We start from the raw sequence: 24400 nt of genomic DNA on the forward strand, positions 1-24400 counted from the left end.
ACGTTAAAAAAATTTTTTTAAAAAATTAAAAAAAAGAATGAATGAACTAGAGAAAGTCAATATAGCAAAAAAGTTCTTAATTTCAAAAAGTCTGTCTAGTATGAAGTATTTAACACTCTCCTACCCATTTAAAAACATATTTCTCATAAAATGAAGTCTAAACAGATGTTTTAAATATTTTTAAGAATTGGCTAAAGAGAATTCATAGAGAAACCTATGTGCTTCATGCACGACTGTTGCTACTAGCTGTATGTATCTCTAGTTCAGCTATTGCCTAGAAAAGAATTTATCAATTAAGTTTAACTTTTATTTTTCTTCTATGTCCACTGGGGGGAAAAAGCCTCATTTTCCCCACTTCTTTGCTCTGATAAATCCTTTCTTCAATGATCATGCTGTGGTTAGTTTTAAAAGCATTTATTTACTGTTTGTACTGTAAACATTGTGGCTTCCTCTAAATAGTTTTGGCATCAAGGTCAGTAGGTCTATGGGGACATGCACAAACTTTATACATATATAAAGATAACTGAAACATGCACTCTTAAAAGTCATTAGATGAGAAGAAACCCCCTTCCCAATCTATATAAAATCAACTGGTCTATTTTTTGAGTCTGACAAAATATTTAAAAATGTTCATTTTTACATTTATATATAGTGTATAAATGTATGTTATTGTTCTTAGCATTATAAAAGGGAAGTCACTCTACCAGGCTTTATATTAATTATTATTTTGAGCTAGCTTTCAGGTAACAACTTGGGTACCAGAAGAGAAGCAGGTACTGAAGCAGGTCCAGTCCTCTTATGTGAACTGGGCCACATTCACTAGTCTGTTAGGCTCAGGCCCCTGCTTTTATCACCATAGAATATTTATCAAATATTTTGTGAGATATATCAAAGAAAATAAGAAAGCTATACTTAAATACCAAGAGTCAACTCTTATATACGAACTTCTAATCCCCAAACCATATACAGGGCACCTGAGTGGCTCAGTAGGTTAAGAGTCTAGCTCTTGATTTCTGCTCAGGTCATAATCTTATGTTCATGTGATTAAGCCCCATACTAGGCTCCACGCTGACAGTGGAGCCTGCTTGGGGTTCTCTTTCTCTCTCTCTCTCTGCCCCTCCCTCACTCATGTAAGTGAGCACTCTGTCTCTCTCTCTCTCAAAATAAATAAACTTTAAAAAAAGTCATATACAACTTAACAGGTTTGAGAAACGTTCACTATAGGAAACAATGATAAGCATTTAAAAACAGGCATAAATCATTTTATATGACACGATAAAGAGGTTATATACTTGAAAAAAATCTGAAGTGTCAAATAATTTGAAATATCTTTTAAAAGTCAATCACAGATATAGTCATAAGAACCAAAAGAAATTTATTTATAAAATTTCTTACTTGACCAGTGGTGAGAACTATGAAATACTATACCAAGCAACAATCAACTGAGACCCCACTTATAGTCTTTAAGCCAGTTCATACAAGAGAACAACCAAAGTAGCTCTTGATTATTAGGCTAGAAAGATGTCCTTCTGCATGTCTTTCAATTGCGCAATGACATATATTTAACCACAGGGGTCTGTGCGGCCAGTATCATGGTATCTATAGACTTAGTTGAGTCACAGCATCTAGGGGGCTATTCCTTGTCTAGCTTACATAGCTGTTTCACTACTCTTGTTGATTTCTTTGTTGGCTTCTTTCTCTTTTTCTTCTCCTTTGTTGGTTTTCACTTTTTCTCCTTCTCTTTTGGCTCCTTTCTCTTCTGCTCTTCCACTGTCAGCTTTCTCTCTTCCATGGTTGCCTTCTTTCTCTACTTCTTTGTCATGAACACTGATGTAAACTGCTTTGTTATAGCCTTCCCGGTTCCGAGCAATTTCAATGGCAAAAAATTGTATCCTGGGGGCTGAAAGGTGAATAGAATTGATTATTGGTCATAGTCACAGTTACTTCTCTAAACCTACTGGAAATCTACCAAAAAAGCTGAACTAACATTCAAAGTATTCCAGAACAGTCATAAACTTGAGAGATGTGGAATTCTAATCTTGTTAAATGAGGCAGAAAATACTCAACTATCTTATCTCAGTCACTCAACAAACAGTAACATGATCTTTAAATATATAACAAATAAAATGATCCCCAAATTATTCATGTCATTAATTCTTTGGTAAAACCAGATCCCTCACTTTCTTTATACAGAAACAATTATAGAGGCAAGAATCTCACCAAAGATGGTGTTTTCCTCAGTGTAGCCCTGAGAACAATCCAGTCGCAGCAAAGTACCATAGTTGAAGTCTTCTACAATTCCATCAAACTTCAAGCAAAATGGCCTCCACTTCTATAAAGGCAAAAAAGATGCCCTAGATGACAAATGCAGGAGGCTGGTGAAGTCAGGCCAGGGAAAGGGATTCCACTTGCTCAGTAAGGAAAATAGCCATAGGGAAAGAGACTATGACTGAGCTGATTTCTAGTTTCACTAGCATTGAGTTTCTGTGCTAACTATTGTCTTTAGACTGGTATTTCCCAACACGAACAATATTTTAACTTGACAAAAATATTTAAATCCTTGACTACAGAATTAAAATTTGATTTAATTTTTTTTTTAATTTTATGTTTTGAGAGAGACAGAGCACAAGTGGGGGAGGGGCAGAGAGAGAGGGAGACACAGAATCTGAAGCAGGCTCCAGGTGCCAAGCTGTCAGCACAAAGCCTGCTACAGGGCTCAAGTTCACAAACCCGAATTCATGAACTGTAAGATCATGACCTGTGCCGAAGACAGATGCTTAACCCACTGAGCCACCCAGGCACCCCTAAAATTTGATTTCTTAAACATATTGTTTTGCTTTTAAGTTATTGTTAACTCAGCCCAAAATAGCTATTCATCTCCACTGAAGCACAAATGAGACCAAGGTGGCAGGAATGTGGCACAAAGTCACAAAGTTAAATTTTAAGAAAGAAGTCCATTCGCTAGAGGCAATTTTCCAAAGATCAGTAACAACCCGCTAAGAGTTAAATGTTTACATTTTTCATAAGACAAGGACCTACCCTCAGGGAAATATTTTCCCCACTATAATAGTTTTAGCACACTGTAAAAGTATAAGATAATCAGGTAAGTAATGTGAAACCTAAGTTTTACAATTACCCATGGCCCACAATAATGTGAACTTAAATCCAGATAATTCAACACCTCTCTGTACCCTATTTGCCAATCGTCCATCCAAGCCTTCTGGCTAAACTACTAACATAAGTAAATTTGTTTCTCCTCCCCTGAAAAGGCTGGGTAGAAAGGGATGAAATGTGAAAGAAAGAAAGAAAGAAAGAAAGAAAGAAAGAAAGAAAGAAAAAAGAAAAAGAGATCCAGTGAACATGAAAAACTCATAAACCAGGAAAATGTTTATTTTGTTTTATAACTTACTTATTAGTTGATTATAACTACATAAAAGCCCTGGTTCTTTACATATTTCCTTAAAACAGACAGAAAAAAGTTTAAATGTATAAAAATGTATTTACAAGCAATAATTGTTGGTCAGATTATAGGTAATATTTAAGACAGAGAAATCTTACCTCTTTAGCTGATTCTGATTTGAGCTCTTCTGGGTCCAACACATCTATCCTGAGTTTCTCAAAATTTTTTCGAAACTCAGAATAGATTTGGTCATCCACTTTGGTGAGTTTCAGGAACTGTGGGTCAACTGATGAAATGAGCTGCCAGACATAAGACAACATACAGATGCTAATGTCTAATTTGCTACACTTCTTTCCTCCTTCCCCAGAAAATCCTTATGGTTCTAAGGGCAGAAGACTTTATTAGGAAGTACAGACAGACTAGGTCCCAGCTGAAATCATGACATAGTTTTCAATGGCCATGATCTACTACAGTCCTTTACACCATTTAAAACTTTTTGGTCCTAGTACTGCCTGAATATTGCCCTCTATGAATTGTTCATTCAGTCATCAAACATTTATTAACTGCTTACTATGGGCTAAGAATTCTTTTGCCAGTTAGCAGCAGAAAACTGGGCAAAGAAATGCAAGTCCTCATTGTCAAAACAAAATTCACTTCCACCCCCCTGTTTTCTGTGGATAAGATCTTACAGTAATAAAAATGATCTCCAAAACACAAATGCTTAACTTGCTGAGCACAGTCATTAGCAAAGAACCATACACTACAATTACATGTTTAATTCTGCTTAATAATGAAGACAGACAACTCACCTTGTAGTAGACTTCGGCATGCTGCATTGCTTTCATGGCCCAAGCCATCTCAATATCAGGCTGCAAAGGAGTGAAGAATGAATGCCAGGTCAGAATCTCCAAATCCTGCTACTAGAGAACAAATTAAGGATGTCTGTAGAGGTCTAGTTAATGCTCAATAACACTACCAAATGTGGTGTTACTGTCAAAGGATAAAAACTGAACTAATGGGTCTGGACAGTATAAAACTTTTGTCCTTATGAAGGAAACTACCTACCAAAAGAAGCTACCTACAGAGTCTAATCAACAGCAAAAGCCACTGGCTCTTTTCCCAGCAGCTAGTGAAAGCATAGGAGACTACATATAGTGGTAGATAAATTGCCTTCTCAGGACTGAGTTAAAGCACTGTAAAACTGACTGAAATAATATACTCACATACAATACTGAGTTGTTGGGAGTACAAAGTAAGATAATGGAAGTGAAATATTCTTCACTTTTAATAGTGTAGCATGTTATAAATATCATTTGTGCTTATCAGATAGCCAATTCCCCATCCTATAACACTTAAAAATGAATCAGTATTGTGAAGCCAGCTAGGTTATAAATAAGCCTTACCAAGTACCCACCACCTGTTCCATTAAAATCTCCCACTCCAGCTAGATGGATCTGTTTCACTGAACCCAGAAAAGCCACTTGCATTTTTGCCTCCACACCTTACACCAGGTCCTTTTCCCAACTGCCAACCCATGTACTTTATCCATCTATACTTTGAGGATCCAGCTAGAGATTCACTTTCTTAGTGAAGTCTTAAGACCTCTACTGTCTCAGTTTTAAGGGGTTTCTTTTGGGCTAAACTCCTTTAGATCTTATATCCTAATCTAGTATACATCAATGATATTTTTATTTGAGTGTTACTATATTTTCATGTCCAGGTGTCTTGTATCTCAAAAATATCATGTGCTTTCTCTGTAAGAATCTAAACTAGACACACCATAAGTCAGTGCCATTTTACTGCATAAGATTATCACTCAGGAACTTTAAAAATTAGTGATTCCACAATCTTATCCCCCTCCCAAATATTTTCATTTAATTGGTATATATTGCGACCTGGACAACAGAACATATAAAAGCTTCTCAGGTGGTACTATTGCAGCAAAGTTTGGGAACAATTTCCATTGGCATTTGGCATGTGTTTGTGGATCAAAAAGATTAGAATTAATAAAAAAGTGTGGTCTCTGGCCGGCAAGGAGAGGGTTCACAGAAGATATCAGGTCAGGGGGTTACAATTTTCGTGTTAGGCCCTGCAGACATCCCAGGGTAGTTGGGTGAGTGGAAGCTGGGGGTGAGTCATACTCACATCGTTGCCATAAGACTCAGCTGGGAGAGAAAGAGCATGTGCCACAGACACCAGTTCCCCGGAAACCTGGGAAGGGAAAAATAAGAGGGGAGTCATGTTCAATGCTCGACCCGGTTCGAATTCCCCACCCACCCCAGAGCAGCGTCTCACCGGCTCAGCAGTCACACCAGTCGCCTCCATGTTGCACACACAGAGCAAGCACCCGTTTCCCGGAAATGACTATATGTGTGCTCTTTCTGCAGTTGGTTGGAAAAGGAGGGCCGGGCCAGACTGGCTCTCTTCCGGCTGTGCCTGCATGCAATCTCCCTCGCCTGGAGGAGGGTGGAGGCGGAGTCACTGGCCCCGCCTCCGATGTGCTGCCGGGGCTCAAAAGGGTGTGGCTTTGTTGCACAGTCTGAGATGCTTGAGGGGGTCTCAGGTAGCTGAACGCTCATTAATATCACTGGTGATCAAGCGAAAAGCCTGAGTTAAAGCTTTCGCGTGCCCAACGCACTGAGTGACCAGCAGAGATTTGGATTCACACTCTCCATTTGTGCAAGCAGGTGCATACACCCATAGAGCACACACACCTCCAATACTCCACCTTGGGAGTAAATTACAAACAAGCATGGTGCTAGGGAATAGAATGAAGGGATAAAGAAGTTAGTCCCTGTTTTGGAAGAAGTACATACAGTGAGAGGGAATCTAAAGTAGTTGTCAAGAAATACCTTTATGAATGTGGAACAGAAATAGAGGATAAATACACTGAATCATAAAGGGCAACCAGCAAAGGAGGCCAAACAGGCAAGGAAGGACACGACAGGGAGAGAGAATTGCATGTGAAAAGGAACTTAAGAACTAAAACCAACAGGACTTTATCGCAAATGTAAAAAAAAAAAAAAAAAGCTGCAGTAAAAGAGTAGTCATTTATAATCTTAAGGGAAAAGTTGGCTTTTCAATGCTGAATATTAAGGATTTCAGACTTTAACCAAAAGGAATGGTAGGCTAATAAATATCTTTAAATAGACAGTCTCGTGAGGAAAAATAAGTTCTAAGAAGATCATTAAAAGAAAATGTGGAAGATAACTTTGAAGAAGGCAATTTTGCAGGCACAAAGAACAAACTGAACGCACAGGATGATGGACACTTAAGCAAAGGCAATAACAGTTGAGACGGATTCTGAGACTTAACAAGGGAAATAGAATCAGTAGAACTTATGGACTAATTGGGTATGGGGGATAAAGAAGAATCAGGATTCCAGTGTGAGTCCCAGATTTCAAAACGGGAGTTGGGAATGCATGCATTGAGCTAAAAAACACAAGAGAAGGGATGATGAGCTTAATTTGAGGAGTTGAGTTTGAAGAGCCTATGGGACATTCAGATAGAATTGAGTAGTTAGAGAGGGATGTGATCAGAGATATAAATCATATAGCTGTTTCTTTAGGTTTAATTGAGCCGTTCAGAGGAAACTATGAAGAGCTGTAAAGACACAAAGAGCGGCAGGCCAAAGAAAGAACAATTTATGAAGAAGAAAAAGGCAGGGGAAATAAAAGAGTAAAAGAGAGAGAGAGGGAGAGAGAGTCGTCAGTGAGACATCAGCAAAGAACCAAAGGAGAGTCTCACAAAAGCAAATGGGTGAGAGAACTTCCAGGAAGAAATGAATAGTATCCAACACCCTGGGTTGAGTACACTAAGCCCACAAATATTGAGAGGTCATTGACAACCTTAGCAGGAACAGTTTTTAGTGGAATGGTCAGGGCAGAAGTCAGATGGTAGTGGGTTGAGAAGGGAGTGGGAGTTAAAGAAGAGATGACAATGACCATAGAAAGTTCTTCCAAAGAGTTGAAGCTAGAAAGAGACATGAGGTCCAGGGACTTTTCAAAGTTGTGGTGAAGTACACACAACAGAAAAATTTACCCTCTTAACCATTTCTAAGTATACAGTTCAATAGTGTTAATTAAGTATATCCACACTTCTGTGCAACAGAACTAGCCCCTCTTGCAAAATGGAAATGCTACAGCCCGTTAAAGCAACAACTTCCCATTTCCCCTGCCCCCCAGCCCCTGGCAAGCACTATACTACTTTCTGTTTCTAAGAATGTGACTACCTTAGATACCTCATATAAGTGCAATCATATAGTATTTGTCTTTTTTGTGACTGGCTCATTTCACTTAGTATAAAGTCCTCAAGGTTTGCCCATGTTGTTGCCATGCGACAGTATTTCCTTTGTTTTTAAGACTGAATAATATTCCATTGTATGTATATACCACATTTGGTTTATCCATTCACCCATCCATGAGTATTTGGGTTGCTTCCACCTTTTGGCTATTGTGAGTAATGTTGCTATGAGCATGGGTGTGAAAATGTCACTTTGGGATGCTGCTTTCACTTCTTTTGGATTTATACCCAGAAGTGAAATTACTGGATCATGTGGTAATTGTATTTTTAATGTTTTGAAGAACCTCAGGGACTTTTTAAATTATTATTTTAGGTTTAGAAAGACTTACATGTGCTGGGGAATTGGCCTTATACAAAAGACTTCCCTGGAGGGTGAGCTAGGTATCTCCAGAGAAACTGAATGAAGACAGGTAGTAAAAACAGGAGATTGAGGTGTTCCTTCCAGAAGCTTCCTGTTTTGTCTATGAAGCATGAGAAGGCAGCTGAGAGCAAGAGGGAATGTGTTAAAGTCTTGTCTTGAGAAGAATGTCTTAGAAGTCCTGCATAGCAGCTCACAGGAAAGGGCAGACCACTCTAACAGGGAGATGGAGGGACATTCTCAGGGAACAGCTAAAACTAGAGGACATGATTCTGCAAGAATAGCAGTCTGTGTTTAACCCAGAGGTTCAACTGTAAGATGGGTCATACACATGGATGCTGAATGTTTGTGAATGTGGAGGTCTGACCAGGAGGTCAATAGACAACAGTAAAATGGAGGGTTAGACTCAAGATGATGGTCAAATATGTGCATAACAAGTGAATATGAATAGAATTTTAGGAAACACAACTGGCCTTTTACCTGAGGAAGCATTTAGGTAATTTGCTTTATCTAATGTTTTGGGCAGATTAATTGCCTTTTATTTATAAAACAGAAAAGTTATTATGATGTATAGTATAGGCACAGTTTGTTAGGATTATTTTACTTTTTTTTTTTTTTTTTTTTTTTTTACATCGGGGAACTTAACTTCTCGCCGCTCAAGTATTCACAGCCTTAGATACTTGCAGAGACCAGAAACCGGGGAACTCACAAGATTGGAAAAGCCAAATGCTCTGTACCCGCAAACAGCAGGAGATGTAACTGTCACCCAGAGTCTTTCCCATTGCCAGGCCAGGCAGAAATATCAAAATAAGCATTGGCCTTTGCACTCACACCTATGGTTTCAGATGGACTCAAGGTAGCGGCTATTGAAATAAGGGAAAGAGGAGTGGGCCAGTAACAAAAGACAGTTCATAAAAGGGGAGAGTTGATGGACTTTCAGAACCGTATCGAAGAAAGGCCCTTTGGTGTGGGGCAAGAAAATTGGAGATGAAAGTTCAACTGGGATGATTCTTTTCTGGAAGCGCACCACTGAGTTGACCTTTGGCAGGTAATGTGGACATGCCACGGATGGAGCCAAAGGCATCACCAGTCCTGACTAAGGTGCTGAAGTATCTGTAATGCCAGGGATAAAGTGGGGAGGGGGGAGAAAATGAAACCTAGAATTGCTGGAGCTAGGGAGCCATAGGGTGGCAGAAGGAATCTTACATGTAAGGAAGGCATCTTCCATTATCAAATATGTTTGTCATTGGCAAGGGTGAGTGCTGCTATTTGCAGGCGGTAGTCATGTAGATCCTCCTTAAAATATGGATCACATGGTCTTGGTGGCTGTCAGACTATATGGGAAGACAAACTTGAAGGACCTCGAAAATGGTCATTAAAATTTGGGATGAAAAATAGGACTATGGTCTGAAACCATGTAAGTTAGTCTACTATGAAAATGTAAAATCTGGAAAATACAAGTGTTTTCTGTGACAGGTGTGGTTCATGATACCTACAGAGGTTGGCTTGTGGCCATCTTATGGAGAGTGTGTTTCATGCAGAAACAGGGTGTTAGAGATGACATCTTGAGTGATTGCGTCCGCAGGGTGTGTTCTATGGTCAGGAGGGAGTGCAACAATGATCCCGGGATGCCATCCCAAATTGGAACTTGTCCCAGAAACCTCATTGTAACATAGCCCCAAAATACATACAGCAAAAATTGAAAGAATTGAAAGTAGGTATGGGCAAATCCAGTTAAAAAAAAAAACAAAACACGTCTCTCAGCAATTGACTGCTCAAACAGCCAACAACTTAATAAGAATTTAGAAGTTTTGAAGATGTGAACAAACTTGACTGAATGGATAAATCCTGAGCCCCAAACCCAACAATTATATAATACACATTATTTATTGCCAAGCATCCATGCAACATGTATAATAAATATATTGTAACATGTGACAAAGTAAATGTCAAAAAAAAAAAAAAGTGACAGCGTCCAATTCACTCAGACAGGCTAGAAGCTATAATTTGTATGAGGTAGGGTGTCCTGGGGCAGTGAGGTCGGTGAGATATTAAGCACAAATCGAGCAGCAAAATAGGCAGATGGTATTCAGGGGTGTGGTTCTTATGGACTGTTTAGCTATTGGACTATAGACAGGGAAGCAAATTCGATTGGCCTTGAAACTTTGTGACTAAAAGCTGGGAGGAAAAACAACTGGGGCTATGGTCAGAAATCATGTGAGAGTATTCCATGAAAACAGAAAGCCTGATTTACAAAATGTAACAGCGGCCAGGTCTAGGAGATGGCTTGCGCCATCTTGCTGAAGCTGTTGCATGTGAGTGTGGTGATCATATATTCCAGGACTGTTTTGTGGTCAGGAGGAAGTACAACAGTCCCTTAAGATGCCATTCTGGCCATCTGACACAGTTGTTACATCTGACACAGGTGACACAATGCACTGTGTTCCTTTTGATGTAGAGCCTCACAAGTCCCTGAAAATCTTGCTCTGTCTTGGGGTCCAGTGGCCAGGAAGGGTTGACATCATGATACCACCACAACTGATACCACCAAATACCTCTCCCTTACTGAAAGAAAGGCAGGGCCATTCACTAGTCTCCATAAATCCCTCTCAGCTTTGTGTCATGTCCACAATCTCACCTCCATCCTGCCCCCTTACTATCAAAAGTAGCTCTAGTGTCGCCAGGGGTGCTGTGATAAAATAATGATGCCAGGCTGGCCATGGACCCCAGCTACTGCTCTTTTGTAACTGACGAATAGATTTGCTTCTCAGGAAGGAAAACTCAAGAAACACCATTTAACATCCATAATACCAACTAGCGATAAACTTAGACCTTAAATTCAAGTCTTAACCCTCCATCTACTGTTTTTGTACAAAAACAGAGGTCTCTCTCCCTCTTTCTCTTTTTACAAATATTAAATGGGAAGAAAAACACTTAACTTGTAGAGTTATTCTGACATCAATGATGTAGTGTGAAACCTAATTTAGGAGAGCTGCCCAATTTATGAAAACTATACTTTTGCTTGCCATTAATCAGTAGCTGTATAAAGAAAGGAAGGGCTACTCCCTATTGCCACCTTCAGCACACCTGGAAGTCAGAAGGCCCTCATGATCCATGAATACTATACCAGGGACCATGACACAATTCAGGTTCCTTGTCTAGAAAAAAAAAAAAAGTGACAAATTAAAAGTGAAACTGACACGTCGACAAATATTTGATCATTCTACCCTAAAGAAACGCTGGCTCATTTGAGTTATGAACCTGTTTTGCAGAAGTTGACCAACCACCTAGGAGACTAGCTAAGATGGAAGCAAACCGGGAAGAATTCTTGCAGCTGTGTGGAAGGGGCCAAGAGTGAATGAAAGTAACCTCTGTGATGACACACTCCATGATCTCTCCCGTTCATCATGCTTAGGCTACCATTTTCTGAACATGTGTCCCATGAAGAAGCATGATTCCTGAATGCACATGCCCCTATGTGCAGTCAGCATATTCCATTCAACCCTACAGACCCCTTGACATCCTGACCCCTTATCCTTAAATACACCCAACCCCAACCCTTCAGGGAGGCGGATATGAGAAATGTTCTCCTGTCTCCTTGCTTGGCGCCCTGCAACAAAACCATTTTCCCCGCCCAAAAGCTGGTGTCAGTACTTGGCTTGTTGAGCCTCTGGCCATGCCAGTATGGAACCTGCAGAATATGGGGTGGGTCCCGTCAACAGAATTCACAGGTAAAATCTGCAAACTCTAGGGCAACTGGCAGGCAAAGCCGGCCCTTCAGACCTATGCATAGTTAGGAAGCATGTAGGTCTGGAGTGGCAACACTTCTCCTGGGTAGGTTTTGGGGATTCAGAACTTCTAATACTTTGAGAGACAGGCAAGACAGTCCAGTGAGTCGCAGTATAAGGTATCTATTCCTAAAAGGAATGACTTTCATATTCATACTCTTTTACTTCTCACTTCTACTGTCCCTGGTGTGTCAGGGGATTGTGTTACATACAGTATGATAGGCAGACTGTGCCCCATAAAGCAGACTGGAGACTGAGAATAGAGGGCTCCCATTATAGGGATGGATGCTATTTTGCCATCCTACCTAAGATGTATGCTTATCTGAGTGTGCAGACCCTGGCTGGGTTTATTTTGCAAAGGGTGTTTGTCGGTATTATGAGAGCTTCCCTTCTTGGTATCCCACCTTCAACGTGGCATCATGTCTTTGCCCTTAGTGGGGTTTGCATTCCATTTAGGTTTTGTTTTATCTCCCTTTTGTGTTCCTAATGTCTTACATGTAGTATATACCTCATGAAATTTTCCGTTCAATCTCCAATATTTGTCGATAACCTACTCAGAGATGTGCCCATATGTGGCTAAGCCCGAGGTATATAATAATGGATAATGCACAGTACCTTCTTACAAGGCACTCATCCTAGTGAGAGATATTGTTACATTAAAACTGATCATTGGGGCGCCTGGGTGGCTCAGTCGGTTGAGCGTCTGGCTTCAGCTCGGGCCATGATCTCACGGGTCGTGGGTTCGGGCCCCGCATCCAACTCTGTGCTGATAGCCTGGAGCCTGCCTCGGATTCTGTGTCTCCCCCTCTCTTTGCCCTTCCCCTGCTCGTGCTCTGTCTCTTTCTGTCTCTCAAAAAATGAATAAACGTTAAAAAATTTTAAAAAATAACCTGATCATTAAAAAAAGGTAGCATTAAAAAAGAGATAGTAATAATTGGAATGATAGAGATTCCAAGGAGTAATATAGTGGCTGGCATATATTAGAGAATTTCCATGATTTTTTAAAATTTTAATCCAAGTTAGTTAACTATAGTGTAGTACTGGTTTCAGGAGTAGAATTTAGTGATTCATCACTTACATATAACACCCAGTGCTCATCCCAACAAGTGCCCTCCTTAATGCCCATCACCCATTTAGCCCATCCCCCTACCCACTTCCCCTCCAGCAACTCTCAGTTTGTTCTCTGTATTTAAGAGTTTCTTATGGTTTGTCTCCCTCTCTGTTTTTATCTTATTTTTCCTTCCCTTCCCCTATGTTCATCTGTTTTTTTTTTTTTTATTTTTGAAAGTGTTTATTTTTGAGAGAGAGAGAAGAGACAGAGTGCAAGCGGGAGAGGGGCAGAGAGAGAGGGACACACAGAACCCGAAGCAGGCTCCAGGCTCTGAGCTGTCAGCACAGAGCCCGACACGGGGCTCGGGGCTCGGGGCTCGAACCCACAGACTGTGAGATCATGACCCCAGCCAAAGTCAGACGCTTAACCGACTGAGCCACCCAGGTGCCCCTGTTGTTGTTGTTGTCGTTGTTGTTGTTGTTGTTTTAATTCCACATATGAGTGAAATCACATGATAGTTGTCTTTCTCTGACTTATTTTGCTTAGCATAATACACTCTAGTTCCACCCACGCTGTTGCAAATGGCAAGATTCCGTGCGTTTTGATCACCAAGTAATATTCTATTGTATATCTATACCACATCTTCTGTATCCATCCATCAGTCGATGGGCATTTGGCTCTTTCCATAATTTGGGTATAGTTGATAGCGCTGCTCTAAACATTGCGGTGCATGTGCCCCTTCAAATCAGCATTTTTTGTATCCTTTGGATAAATACCTAGTAGTGTAATTGCTGGGTCGTAGGGTAGTTCTATTTTTAATATGTTGAGGAACCTCCTACTGTTCTCCAGAGTGGCTGCATCAGTTTGCATTCCCACTAACAGTGCAAAAGTGTTCCCCTTTCAGAGGAGTTCCGTGATTATTTGTTGGATGAATGGATCAATGAAAATACATCCAGGGAATTATGGGAAGACAGAGAAGGGTGCTAAGCTATCTTTGGGGGATGGTGGAATCTGCACAACTGAAGTGAACACATTTTGGGCTAAGGTTGGAAGGAAGCTTCTGATGCAGTGAGTTTCCAAGAAAATTCTGGGAATTTTGATTTAATGTTGTTCATGAGTAAGGGTAAGGAAATAATCATTCTGTTAACTGCTGAGTCTGGATCATATGGGACTCAGACTGTGCCACACCAGTTGGGGTGTTTGTGTGTGTGTGTGTGTGTGTGTGTGTGTGTGTGTGTAGATGTTTAAGAGAGAAGGCCTCCCTAGGCACACCAAGCAAGGGTAATTCAAAGTGATTTGAAATCAGGCCAGACTTAAAATCACTTCCTCTCCTCTTCAGTCTCCGGGACGTGATGATTTATAGTTAAAGCAAAGTATGTCATCTTTTATTTGAGAGACACTTGAATTTTATTATCTTTGTGACCTTACGCAGGTTTCTGGAGCTTACTGAGCCTTGGTTTCCTCACTTCAAAAGTGGAAGTTATAGCCACACTTGCCTCGCTTGGTTATTTTAACGATGGCATTATGCAATAAGTGGACATGTGAGCTCTTAGCACAAGGCCTTGGAGCCTAGTAAATGCTCAGTAAATTCTAGATCATTCGGAATGCTATGGGCTTTCCAGACATAGCTCAGACTGAGGCTCTGAGATTATTTTCGGCAAGGGTTCCTTTGTCCCACATCTGCTAAGGGAGAGGGAGGCCTGGGGCAATGAGGGGAGAAATAGGCATAAGTTAGTCATGGTACTTATGGCTTCAGCTGCAACTTCCTGGTGCTATGGTGAACTAGGGCTGTCACATTGGTTGGGCATAGACCCCAGTCATGTCCGTGTTGCTGCAGTGGGTCATAACTTTTCCTCAAGGGAAGCTCTGAAAGCTTCACTAAGCAAGCACAATACCAGAATGTTATCATCAGGACTTTGGGCGTTAGAGGCAGCCGCCCTGGGTTTCAAGAAGAAACATGAACTAAGCCCATGGCTGGTCTCTATGCATAGTCACTTTTGTCTCTTCCCCTTCTTTCCTTCCTTTGTCTTTATTCTCTGCGTGTCTCTGTCTCTCTGTTTCTCTCTCCCTCCTTCCTGCCTCTCTCCTCTCCTCTCCCTCTGCTCCTTCTTTCTTTTTTGCTTTCTTATAACCACAGGACATTTTTATAGAAACATAAAACAGTTTTTAATGTTATTAACACTTGATAATCCAAGCCCCATCTCTAAATTTTCTCAGCTAGCAATGTGGAAAATGTTTTTATTTCAGTTGTTTTCTTTACCCCCTAATTGATCGCAACAATTTGGTCATTTAGAACTTGGATCAATTCTTCACAGAGTCCTCTGAAGCCTTTCCCATGCCCATATTTCAGATCTCCTTTGTCATTCCATTCCATTCCATTCCATTCCATTCCATTCCATTCCATTCCATTCCATTCCTGGGTGGAGTACGGAGTCATATGTCAGAATATGCCATTAAGCCTGTCCCATGTCCAAGCCTGGTGATGACCTTGGTGGCCATCACACACCCTAGCCGGGGCTGCTGAATATGTTGATGCAGAGCTCAGTGGAGTTCTGGAGCATCCAGAGAAGAGGCAGGGATGAGACCGGTGATGAGCCTGTTTGGCTGCCCTGGTGTTAACCCTGTTTTTATTCAGCCACATCTACAAAAGATCCCAGGGCTCTGGACCCAAGTATCCCCAGCACATTTCTCTGAGAGTGGCTCCTGGCGGCACAGGAGCATCCTTTGTTCTGACCACAGGCCCACCAGTTGCATATGGTGATCGCCCACCATGAAAGGGAGCCATTTGGCCTGTGCTGAGTGATTTTCACTGCTTCCTCACTCTTATAGAAACAACTCTTTCAGTTTTTAGTCTCAGCCCCTCATTGGATTCAGTGTCTATCCTATGGGAACTGGGCCAGGAGACAAACCTGAGTAAGGGATATCACCACTCCCCTCAAACAGCCATAGTGCTATTAGGGGGCCAAACTGGGCTTCCTGGTTCTTTCTTCCTTAGGATGTCATTTCCTAGTATCCTTTTCTGTCCCTAAATCAAATAGTCCTCTGATAGAAAAGAAATGCTATCTCGCTGTGACTAAAATTATTTTATTGCCTAACCAAGAAACAGACTCTTAACTAGAGAGAACAAACTGATGGTTACCAGAAGGGAGGTGAGTGGAGGGATGGGTTAAATAGGTGATGGGGATTAAGGAGGGCACAGGTTGTGATGAGCACTGGGTGTTGTATGGAAGTGTTCAATCACACAATATTGGACACCCGAAATTAATATTACACCGTATGTTCACTAACCAGAATTTAAGTAAAAAATTTATATATATATATATATATATATATATATATATATATATATATATACAATATACAATATACAATAATATATATATATACAATTATATATATATATATATATTATTGTCTGACTCATGTTGAGGTTGAGCATCGTTTTTCATGAAGGATGGGGTGTGTGGGCAGGGGGCAGGAAGGCCATTTCTGCAGGTCATCACACATGCTCAGCAATGTCTGGAATGCAGCAAGGGACACCACTGAATCTCATGGTAGTAGTTTATATGCCACATTACCATACTCCCATAGAAAAGAGACCAGGGGAATAAATTCAGAACTAAGAGTGATTATTGGTTGTAGAATTATGGTTGATTTTTAAATTCATTGTGGTAACTTTCCCCAGCTTTCCAAGTTTTCTCTGGTGAGCATGTCAAGTCTATATGGTGGGTTAAACACAAGAACAAGATCTGGAACAAAGGGCTGGCAGTGCTGGTCAGAGGAGACTGAGTGAACTGGCTCCAGAGGCATTGCCTGAGGCCACTCCCTGAGGTGAAAGGAAGCAAGAAAGAGAAGCCTTCTGGTCCTTGACCCTGAACCATCAGGTTCATGACCCTCATTCATGACCCTCAAACTATTTGTGTCCCATTGGCTTCCCTGTACACCTCCACATTGATGAAACCCCATACCACAGATACCAGAGGACTGGATCTCCAAGGGTTCACTTGTTAGAATGTTTTGACCTAAACAGAGCACTTTCCAAGTGGCTCTGGGGATCAGTCCCTTTGACAGGATCCTTCTAGGTGAAGAAGGCTTGGAGGTGCCACAGTGCCACGGAAAGTCTAGCCTCTCTTGTATTTCATATTCCACTTCCCCATCCTGGGTTAGCAGTGCAGGCTGTGTGAAATAATCCCAGTAGGGAGGGGACAGTCATACTGGATAGTCTGGAGAAGGCAGCCTTGGAAGTTTGGTGGGTTCCCATGGATAGAGAAAGCCAGAGACAAATGACCATTAGGATGATGAGTGCTGTTTTCTAGAAAGACCCCAGTAAATAGGCTCAGAGCTGCTTTATCTGGCAGGCAAGATGGATGCACTAAGATGGAAGGTAGTTGTCACCACCAATCCAATGGTCTCAGCGGTGGCTGGTGACTGTATATTTCTTCCCAGACGGTGAGCTGTAGAACAAGAATTTGGCATTGACCAGACAGGTACACCAGCGACGCTTCTGGTGCAAAGTGTAGCGACATACATAGTATTTGTGGATATGATTGATAGATATGCTTTATCCAAATGTTGGCATGCACAAGGGGTAAGCAGACTTAGAGAGCCATCATACCTTGTCCTCAAAAGCTGTGTTTTTAAACAAACAAACAAGTCTATGGCTGTGGTCATGTATCACATAGCTCAATCACCTGAGAAACAGAAGATTTTATTAAAAGTAGAAGCTGATTCCAGTTTGACTAGCGCAGAGTGAGTGAAGGAGAGTGGCCAGAGAGTTAGCCAGGAATTAAATCCGGTATAGAGTCTTTACAGGCTGAGGACTGGGCTTTTACTCTGGGTGAGATCAGAAGCCATTGGCAGGCTTTGAGCTGAGGAATAACACAGCTTACAGAAATACATCAATACAGAAGAAAATCAAAGTTTTAATAAATATGTTGGGTGAGGAAATCAAGGCCAAATCGAGATGTGGAAGTCTAATCAGATGACTGACTTGAATGCAAAGCACATGCCATAAGTTCTACACATTTACTGACAGCTTGCCAGAGATGTGGATCTATGTTTTTGAGCTGCCTAAACGGAAAGAGGGAAAGGTGACCACCAGCAGGAGTCACAGCATCCCTGAGGTCAAACCTGAATGACTGCACAGGAGTAACCAATGCTTTTCCTGGAGACAAGTTTCTCCCATGAGTCATCCTAGGGAGGTTACTGTATAATGAGTGAACTTCCTCTTCAACATTGTCCTAACACCAGATACGACGATGACCGCTCATGGAGATACTTTCTCTCAGTGTACACTCTCAGTGTAAGCACAGCTGAGCAAAAGTTGTTTGTTTCCTTACCCTCACGAGCACTACCAAATTGTTTGAGAACAGTGTCCATTTATTCATGGGTGCCCTAATGTGTTTCCTTCGCTTGCTTGTTTTGTTGTTTGGTGTGCTATTTATCGTCGGTTTTTGTTCCTTAAGGTTATTTACCCTTTGCCTGTTATATGTGTTAGAAATATTTTCTTTGTCTTGGGAGTTTGTCGATGATGGCACAACCATAAGGGGAAATTGAGGGAAACAAATTTTTGTGGGGGACATTAGCACCTCCCTATCATTCTTCACTGGATTAAAAAATTGGGTAAACATGGAGGATGTTGGTAATATATATTTATTCATTCAGCAAATATTTGTTGAGCACCTCCTATATGCCAGTCTCTACTGAGACAAATTAGTGAAGAATTGGACACACATACCAAACAACAACAACAAAAACCCTGGGTTTGAAGAGCTTGCCTTCTAGGGAGCAGAGACATGCAAACACTCATAATAAGGAAGTAAATTACATAATGTGTTGAAAGAACAAAATGCATTCAAGAGAGAACAAAATAAGACAAGATAAATGGGACTTGTACGTGTGGTGGGGAGGGGGATTTGGAATAGATGTTTAGGGGTAAGCCACACTGAAAGATGACATTTAATCAAAGACATAAAAGAGATGAGGGAAGTGGTCATGCAGACATCTGGGGGGAAGAATGTTCCAGGCTGAGAGAACAGATGGTGCCAAAGCCTTTCCTTTAGGAGCAAGAAGGTCACTGTGGCCAAAGGGGAATGAGAGAAGAGGAGAGTACTACGAGACAAGGTAAAAGAGGTAACTAGTGGACAAATCACATATGGCCTTGTAGGCAATTATAAGGACTCTTAACTTACCATGAACGAAATGAAAGCTCTTGGTTTTAAGCAGAGGCACGATATGATCCAATTATATGCTTTAATAGCATTATTCTGGCTGCTAGATTGATTATCAGTGGGGCAGTTTGGAGGGGGGTGGTGGGCAGGAGGGTGAAGCAGAGAAAGAAGTCAGGAAACAATTCCAATAAGCTAGGGGGAAAAACTGATGGCGGCTTGTAACAGGATGTTAGCAGTGGAGGTGATGAGAAGTGCTCAGATTCTGGACATATTTTGCAAAAAGAGCTCACAGGATTTCCTGACCCGTTGAAAATGAGGGGTGAGTATAGCAGCATAGTGAAGGACCACTCTCAAGTCTATGGCACAACAGCTGAATGAATAGAGTTGCCATTATCCTGCGATGGAAAATACTGCAGCTGAAGAAGGTTCATAGGGGAAGATGGGGGAGTTCAATTTTGGACTTGTTCATTCGGGTTAACTCTTACGCAATGTTCCCAGTGAATTAGAAAGGGAGGTCATCAGCTAAGAGTGAGGCTGGGAGAGGCAGTGTTGGAGGTTTGAAGAGAGAATATAAGTTGTGAAACCGAAGGGTGGGTAGGGATGGGGGCATGAAAAAAATAAGTAGTTTGAAGATGTGGACTAAATATCTTGTGGAAAGGTGTTTTAGTTTAAATAGTGACACTGGGTGTTCAAGATCAGACAATGTTCATTCTTTATGATCCAGTCAGAAAACTGTAGCTTTTGCTGGCCTTTCGGCCTGTGAATACAGGTTTGCTTTTGCTTGAGAGGGTGGTATGAATAGGCCTGAATGAGGAAATAAGTTACCCGTGTTTACACTTACTTCCTCAGTTGTGCTGAAGAAGCACAGATGGGCCTAAGACATGATGGGATAGAGCACACTTCACCTGGCTTATGCAAAACTGCACTTTGAGTTTTGCTCATAGAGAAAGAGCTCACACAATTAGGCAATTTGACCCAAATCTGAAAGTGAGAGGTCAGAAAGGGCATTCAGAGGATGGAAAGGGAAACCAGTAAGCCCCACCATCTTATACCAATGGGAGATAAGCATGGACTGGCTTATGAACAGGTTTCAAAGCCCTGCTGGCCTGCTTGGTCCAAACTGCTGTATGACTATTTACAGATCTTACAGAGTGCTTCCTTTGAGACCCCAATGCCAGTATTGAGAGACTAAGAACCATGCTACAACTAGAAGAGGAAGACATATCCAAGTATTGCTAGTGTAAGCATGTCAGAGAGTGGGACTTTATACCCTTTCCCCAAATTGAAACTTCTTCTTCTAACCCAGACAAACACATAAATTCTCTTGTTTTACATACATACATACACACACACACGTATTTATACACACATATAAAATATAGCATGTCGTATTATATATTAATTATATTACACATTATGTTATATGTTATGTATTATATATGTTCTATATTATATGTGCACATAGATATACATATACATGAATGTACACACACACACACACACACACACACACACACACACACACACGGATTTTTCTTCCAGATGGGGCCTCCCTCAAATCTTCTTTGCTGATAGCAAATCAGATGCAGGGGAGGGTGGAAATACTGACTGAAATAAACTGAAACTCGGGCCTATAAGCAAACTCTACATACAGTGTATCAGACCCATGAAAACTCAAGGGAGGCCACAGGCCATTTGATTCATTGTCTACCCAATTTCCCAAGGAATCAGAAGTTGTGGCTGCAAAGCAGCCTGCAAAAGTGTCTCCCCATGCCCCCTCCACCATGCACCTATACTGAAGCCAGGTATCTGGGTCCACAGGTAGAGGGACAGGCTTCCCCACCTGTTCCCCAAGGGGTAGAAGATTGAATCTAGGATCACATCACTACTGTTCAGTCTATTCTCTGCCTCCATGTAGTACACCAGACAATGTCCTCCTTCATTCCACCACCAGATGGATACTCTGCCTTCCTTTTACCTGAATTCCACTTACCAGAGAGGCTGGACATTCCACAACAGTTCTGAATCCTCCCCTTTGAGCCCCTGGCATGGAGCACGGAGAATTACACAGATGCTTCTGTCTGTCTGTACTGCCATGAGCTACAGAGGTGGCCAGCCATCTCCATGGCCCTTCTTATTTTCCTGAACTTCAGGGAGAAGTTGACGAGTAACAGCTGATGACCAGCCTGAGTTTCCTGTAGTTTCCCTCTTCCTTGAGCTCCACATAGCACCGCGCCTCCTAGTCGCCCTTCCCATCAGCCCTCCCCAAAGCAGAGATTCGTGTAGCCACTGAACCTCAGTGAGGATAATTTAATAGCTGGCAATTACCGGTGGTGGTGACTACAAGAGCATATATCATTTGGGATACTGGTAGCTGCCACATGTTCTACAGAGGCCTTAAAATGCTGGAACCTACAAAATTAAAATTTTTAGAAACACTCTGGCCAGGAGGGCTGGGGATTTAAGGAGTGGCATCCCACACCCCTGTGCCATCCGGCCCCAGATAAGGATATGCTGCAGGTATACTACCTCCTCCAGGTGCACATGTTACTCGTCAACTTTTCCACGAAGTTCAGGAAAATAAAAAGGGCCATGGAGATGCCTGGGCTCCCTCTACATTCAACAAAGCCCCCTCCCACCCCCACCCCAATCACTGGTCAGATACAACTTGTTTTCTCCTTATCCTGAGTTCCCATAAATATAAGGAACACACCCCAAACATCTTACATAGTGGACAGGTAGCTTCCTGGCAAGCAGTCCCACATGTCAAAGAAACCAACAACTTTAATAGTAGTTTAGTCATCCAGCATCTACAGCATTTTACAAATGTGCATCAGGATCACCTGGAAGGCGTTTTAAACCACAGATGGCTGGGCCCCAACCCCAGAGTTTCTGATTCAGTAGGTCTGGGGCAGGGCCTGATGACTTGCATTTCTAACACATGCCCAGGTGATGCTGATGCTGTTGTTCTGGGGACCCCACTTTCAGAAAAACTGGACTAGAGGCAAAGCTGGACTGAAACCATGGCTGTATTTGCTTAATCTCAGGTAGGCCACCGAAACTAAGCCTTAGTTTCCTCATATATAAAATGGAAATAGAGTACCAGTGTTTCCATGTTACTGTGAAGATTAAAGGAGGGAATATGGAGAAGGCCCTTGGCATGGGGCCCAGCACATGGTAAACCCGTAATGGCTGCAGGCAATTAGTATTGTTGTTGTGGTTGTTGTTTTTGACCAAAACATACCATGGCAGACATTTGGTCCTCCTCTAACCTCCCTTTTCCCCTGTCTCTACAAGGAATTCTGTCCCAAAATAATGTAGCTAGATTATATGCAGAATATGGAGAATCCTAAATCTCAGTACTTAGAACACAGAGGACGAATCCTCTCATGGCCTGGATTGGGAGAAAAGGCAGGTGCTGACTGTGGAAAGAATTAAAGATCACAGTCACCTGCCACCCACCATCCAACACAACAGGGCAAAGGCTTGCTGCTACCCTGACCTAAACCAGCTGGTGTCCTTGATATTCCCACCCAACCCAAGTGAGTAGGTGCCCCCTGATAGGGCATCAGGTACTCTTTTCAGTATCTCTCTCACACTAAAGCAACCAGTCTCACCCCCACCCCCACCTACTCAGGCCATTCACTTTGCTTTGTCTGCTTACAAGTTCCTTTGCCTCAGATCCAATTTTCTCAGGCAGAGGCCCTCAGGATATTTGGACAAACTCTGGATCTCACTGTGGCCATTCTTTCTGAAGGCCTATTTTTATAATTCCCCTTCACTGTGTACCTCACAGCTACAAAGGGGAGAGCCTCAGACACTCATGGATCTGCAGCTTTCCATCTCCCCTCTTTCCTCCAGACCCAGAAAAACTGAGGGGATCCTGAGGTAGGATCAAGGCCCTAACCCAGCAGCTTTTGTTGTCCACGCTCTAGTGCCAGCACTTCCATCAGAATTTTCTATTCTGATGATAGTTTTTGAGAGTCTAGGAACTACTGCAGCGAACGAAGCAGCAAACATACCTCCATTTTGTGTTAATCTAAGCCTCTGTATCAACAAGGCATGAATCAATATAAAACCAAGAAGCTTTTAATCCTTATCCATGTCATCAAAGCCACACAAGACCACTCCTAATGTCCTCAACTGTCATTTCCTTGAAGAAGCCAAATCTGACCACCCAGTAAAAGTGGGTACGCATCCACCGCATTTCTTTCTGTCATATCACCCCGTTTTACTGTCACTTATCACTATCTGAAATTAACTCGGTAATTTGTTTCTTTATTTTCTGTCTCCACTCACTAGAAGGAATGGTCCCTGAGAACAGGGCCCTCCTGTTTTTAAGGGTCTTTGGATCCCCAGGGTCTAAAACTGTGCCTGGCGCTTAATGGGTGTTCAATGAATATTTGTTTTATGAACGAATGGATAGATGGGTGGACGGACAGACAGACGACGCCCTCAAAAGGGTTCCAGGGCTAGTTGGCTTTCCCTTTCTCCCACTCAAGCACCCAGGCCCCGACTCACAAAGTAAAGGAATGGCAGAAACTTTCCACCAAATAGTTTGAAGGCACAGACGACACACCTGGCTTTGGGAATCACTTCTCCAGATAACTCTTAGAGTGAGTCCAAGGACTAACATCTTCCTCCTTCCCCTCCCCCCTCTCCTCCCCCTCCTCCCCCCTCCTGCCCCCTCCTGCCCCCTTCTGCCCTTCTCCCTCCCCCTCCCCTCCTGCCCTTCCCCCTCCCCCTCCCCCCTCCCCCTCCCCTCCCCCTTCCCTCCCCCTCCTTCCCTTCCCCCCTCCCCCCTCCTCCCCCCTCCCCTTCCTCCTCGCTCCTAATCTTCCCTGTAATGCCCGCGACCCCGGACACCACAAGAAACTGTCCACAAAATAAACTCAAGCCATGGCTAGGAAAAAGCCGGCCGAATTCCGTATAACCCTAAGGCAAATGGCCACAATTCCCATCAACCCCGGCACTCCCGCCCCGGAAGGACAGCGCTGGAACAGAGGGAACTTCCTGCTGCTGTTATGAATATCCTCCTAGACATTTCTTCAGCGCTCAAGTGGAACTGTGGCCGTTTGGGGGCAGCATCGCCCCACAAATGCGCACAACTCCGCTCCTCCCCCGCCCTTTCATGTTCGGAAAAAAAGCGTTCCTCAGAGTCAAAACAAAACTTCCTTCTTCACCCAGGCTGGGCTGTTTTAGTGAGGCCTTGCAGCTCCCACTTCTGTCTTTAAACTCTTGGTATATTTGAAAGGATCAGTAGTGAAAAATTACTCAGAAGCGACATTCAGGGTAGGAAGATTCTTTGTTAAACTGGGCAAACGGGATTCT

General features: G+C 42.3%; 1 protein-coding gene across 2 annotated transcripts; it reads right to left on the reverse strand.

Moving 5' to 3' along the window:
* Window positions 1-398: 398 nt before the first annotated feature.
* On the reverse strand, window positions 399-5825 carry PBDC1 (polysaccharide biosynthesis domain containing 1). 2 transcript variants are annotated; one of them, XM_019439893.2, is made up of 6 exons: window positions 5696-5825; window positions 5546-5611; window positions 4210-4269; window positions 3559-3699; window positions 2221-2332; window positions 399-1900 (listed from the first exon to the last, which is right to left on the reverse strand). In XM_019439893.2, exons 1-6 carry the CDS (start codon window positions 5723-5725, stop codon window positions 1650-1652), a joined length of 660 nt encoding a protein of 219 aa, XP_019295438.1. In that variant the 5' UTR covers window positions 5726-5825; the 3' UTR covers window positions 399-1649. The 2 variants fall into 2 exon arrangements, with proteins under 2 accessions (XP_019295438.1, XP_019295439.1); XM_019439894.2 differs by having other exon boundaries at window positions 4210-4320; window positions 5696-5740.
* Between the last annotated feature and the right edge of the window lie 18575 nt (window positions 5826-24400).

The sequence above is a fragment of the Panthera pardus genome, unplaced genomic scaffold (assembly GCF_024362965.1).
Source record: "Panthera pardus isolate Hobbes unplaced genomic scaffold, ASM2436296v1 HiC_scaffold_27, whole genome shotgun sequence".
Taxonomy (NCBI): domain Eukaryota; kingdom Metazoa; phylum Chordata; class Mammalia; order Carnivora; family Felidae; genus Panthera; species Panthera pardus.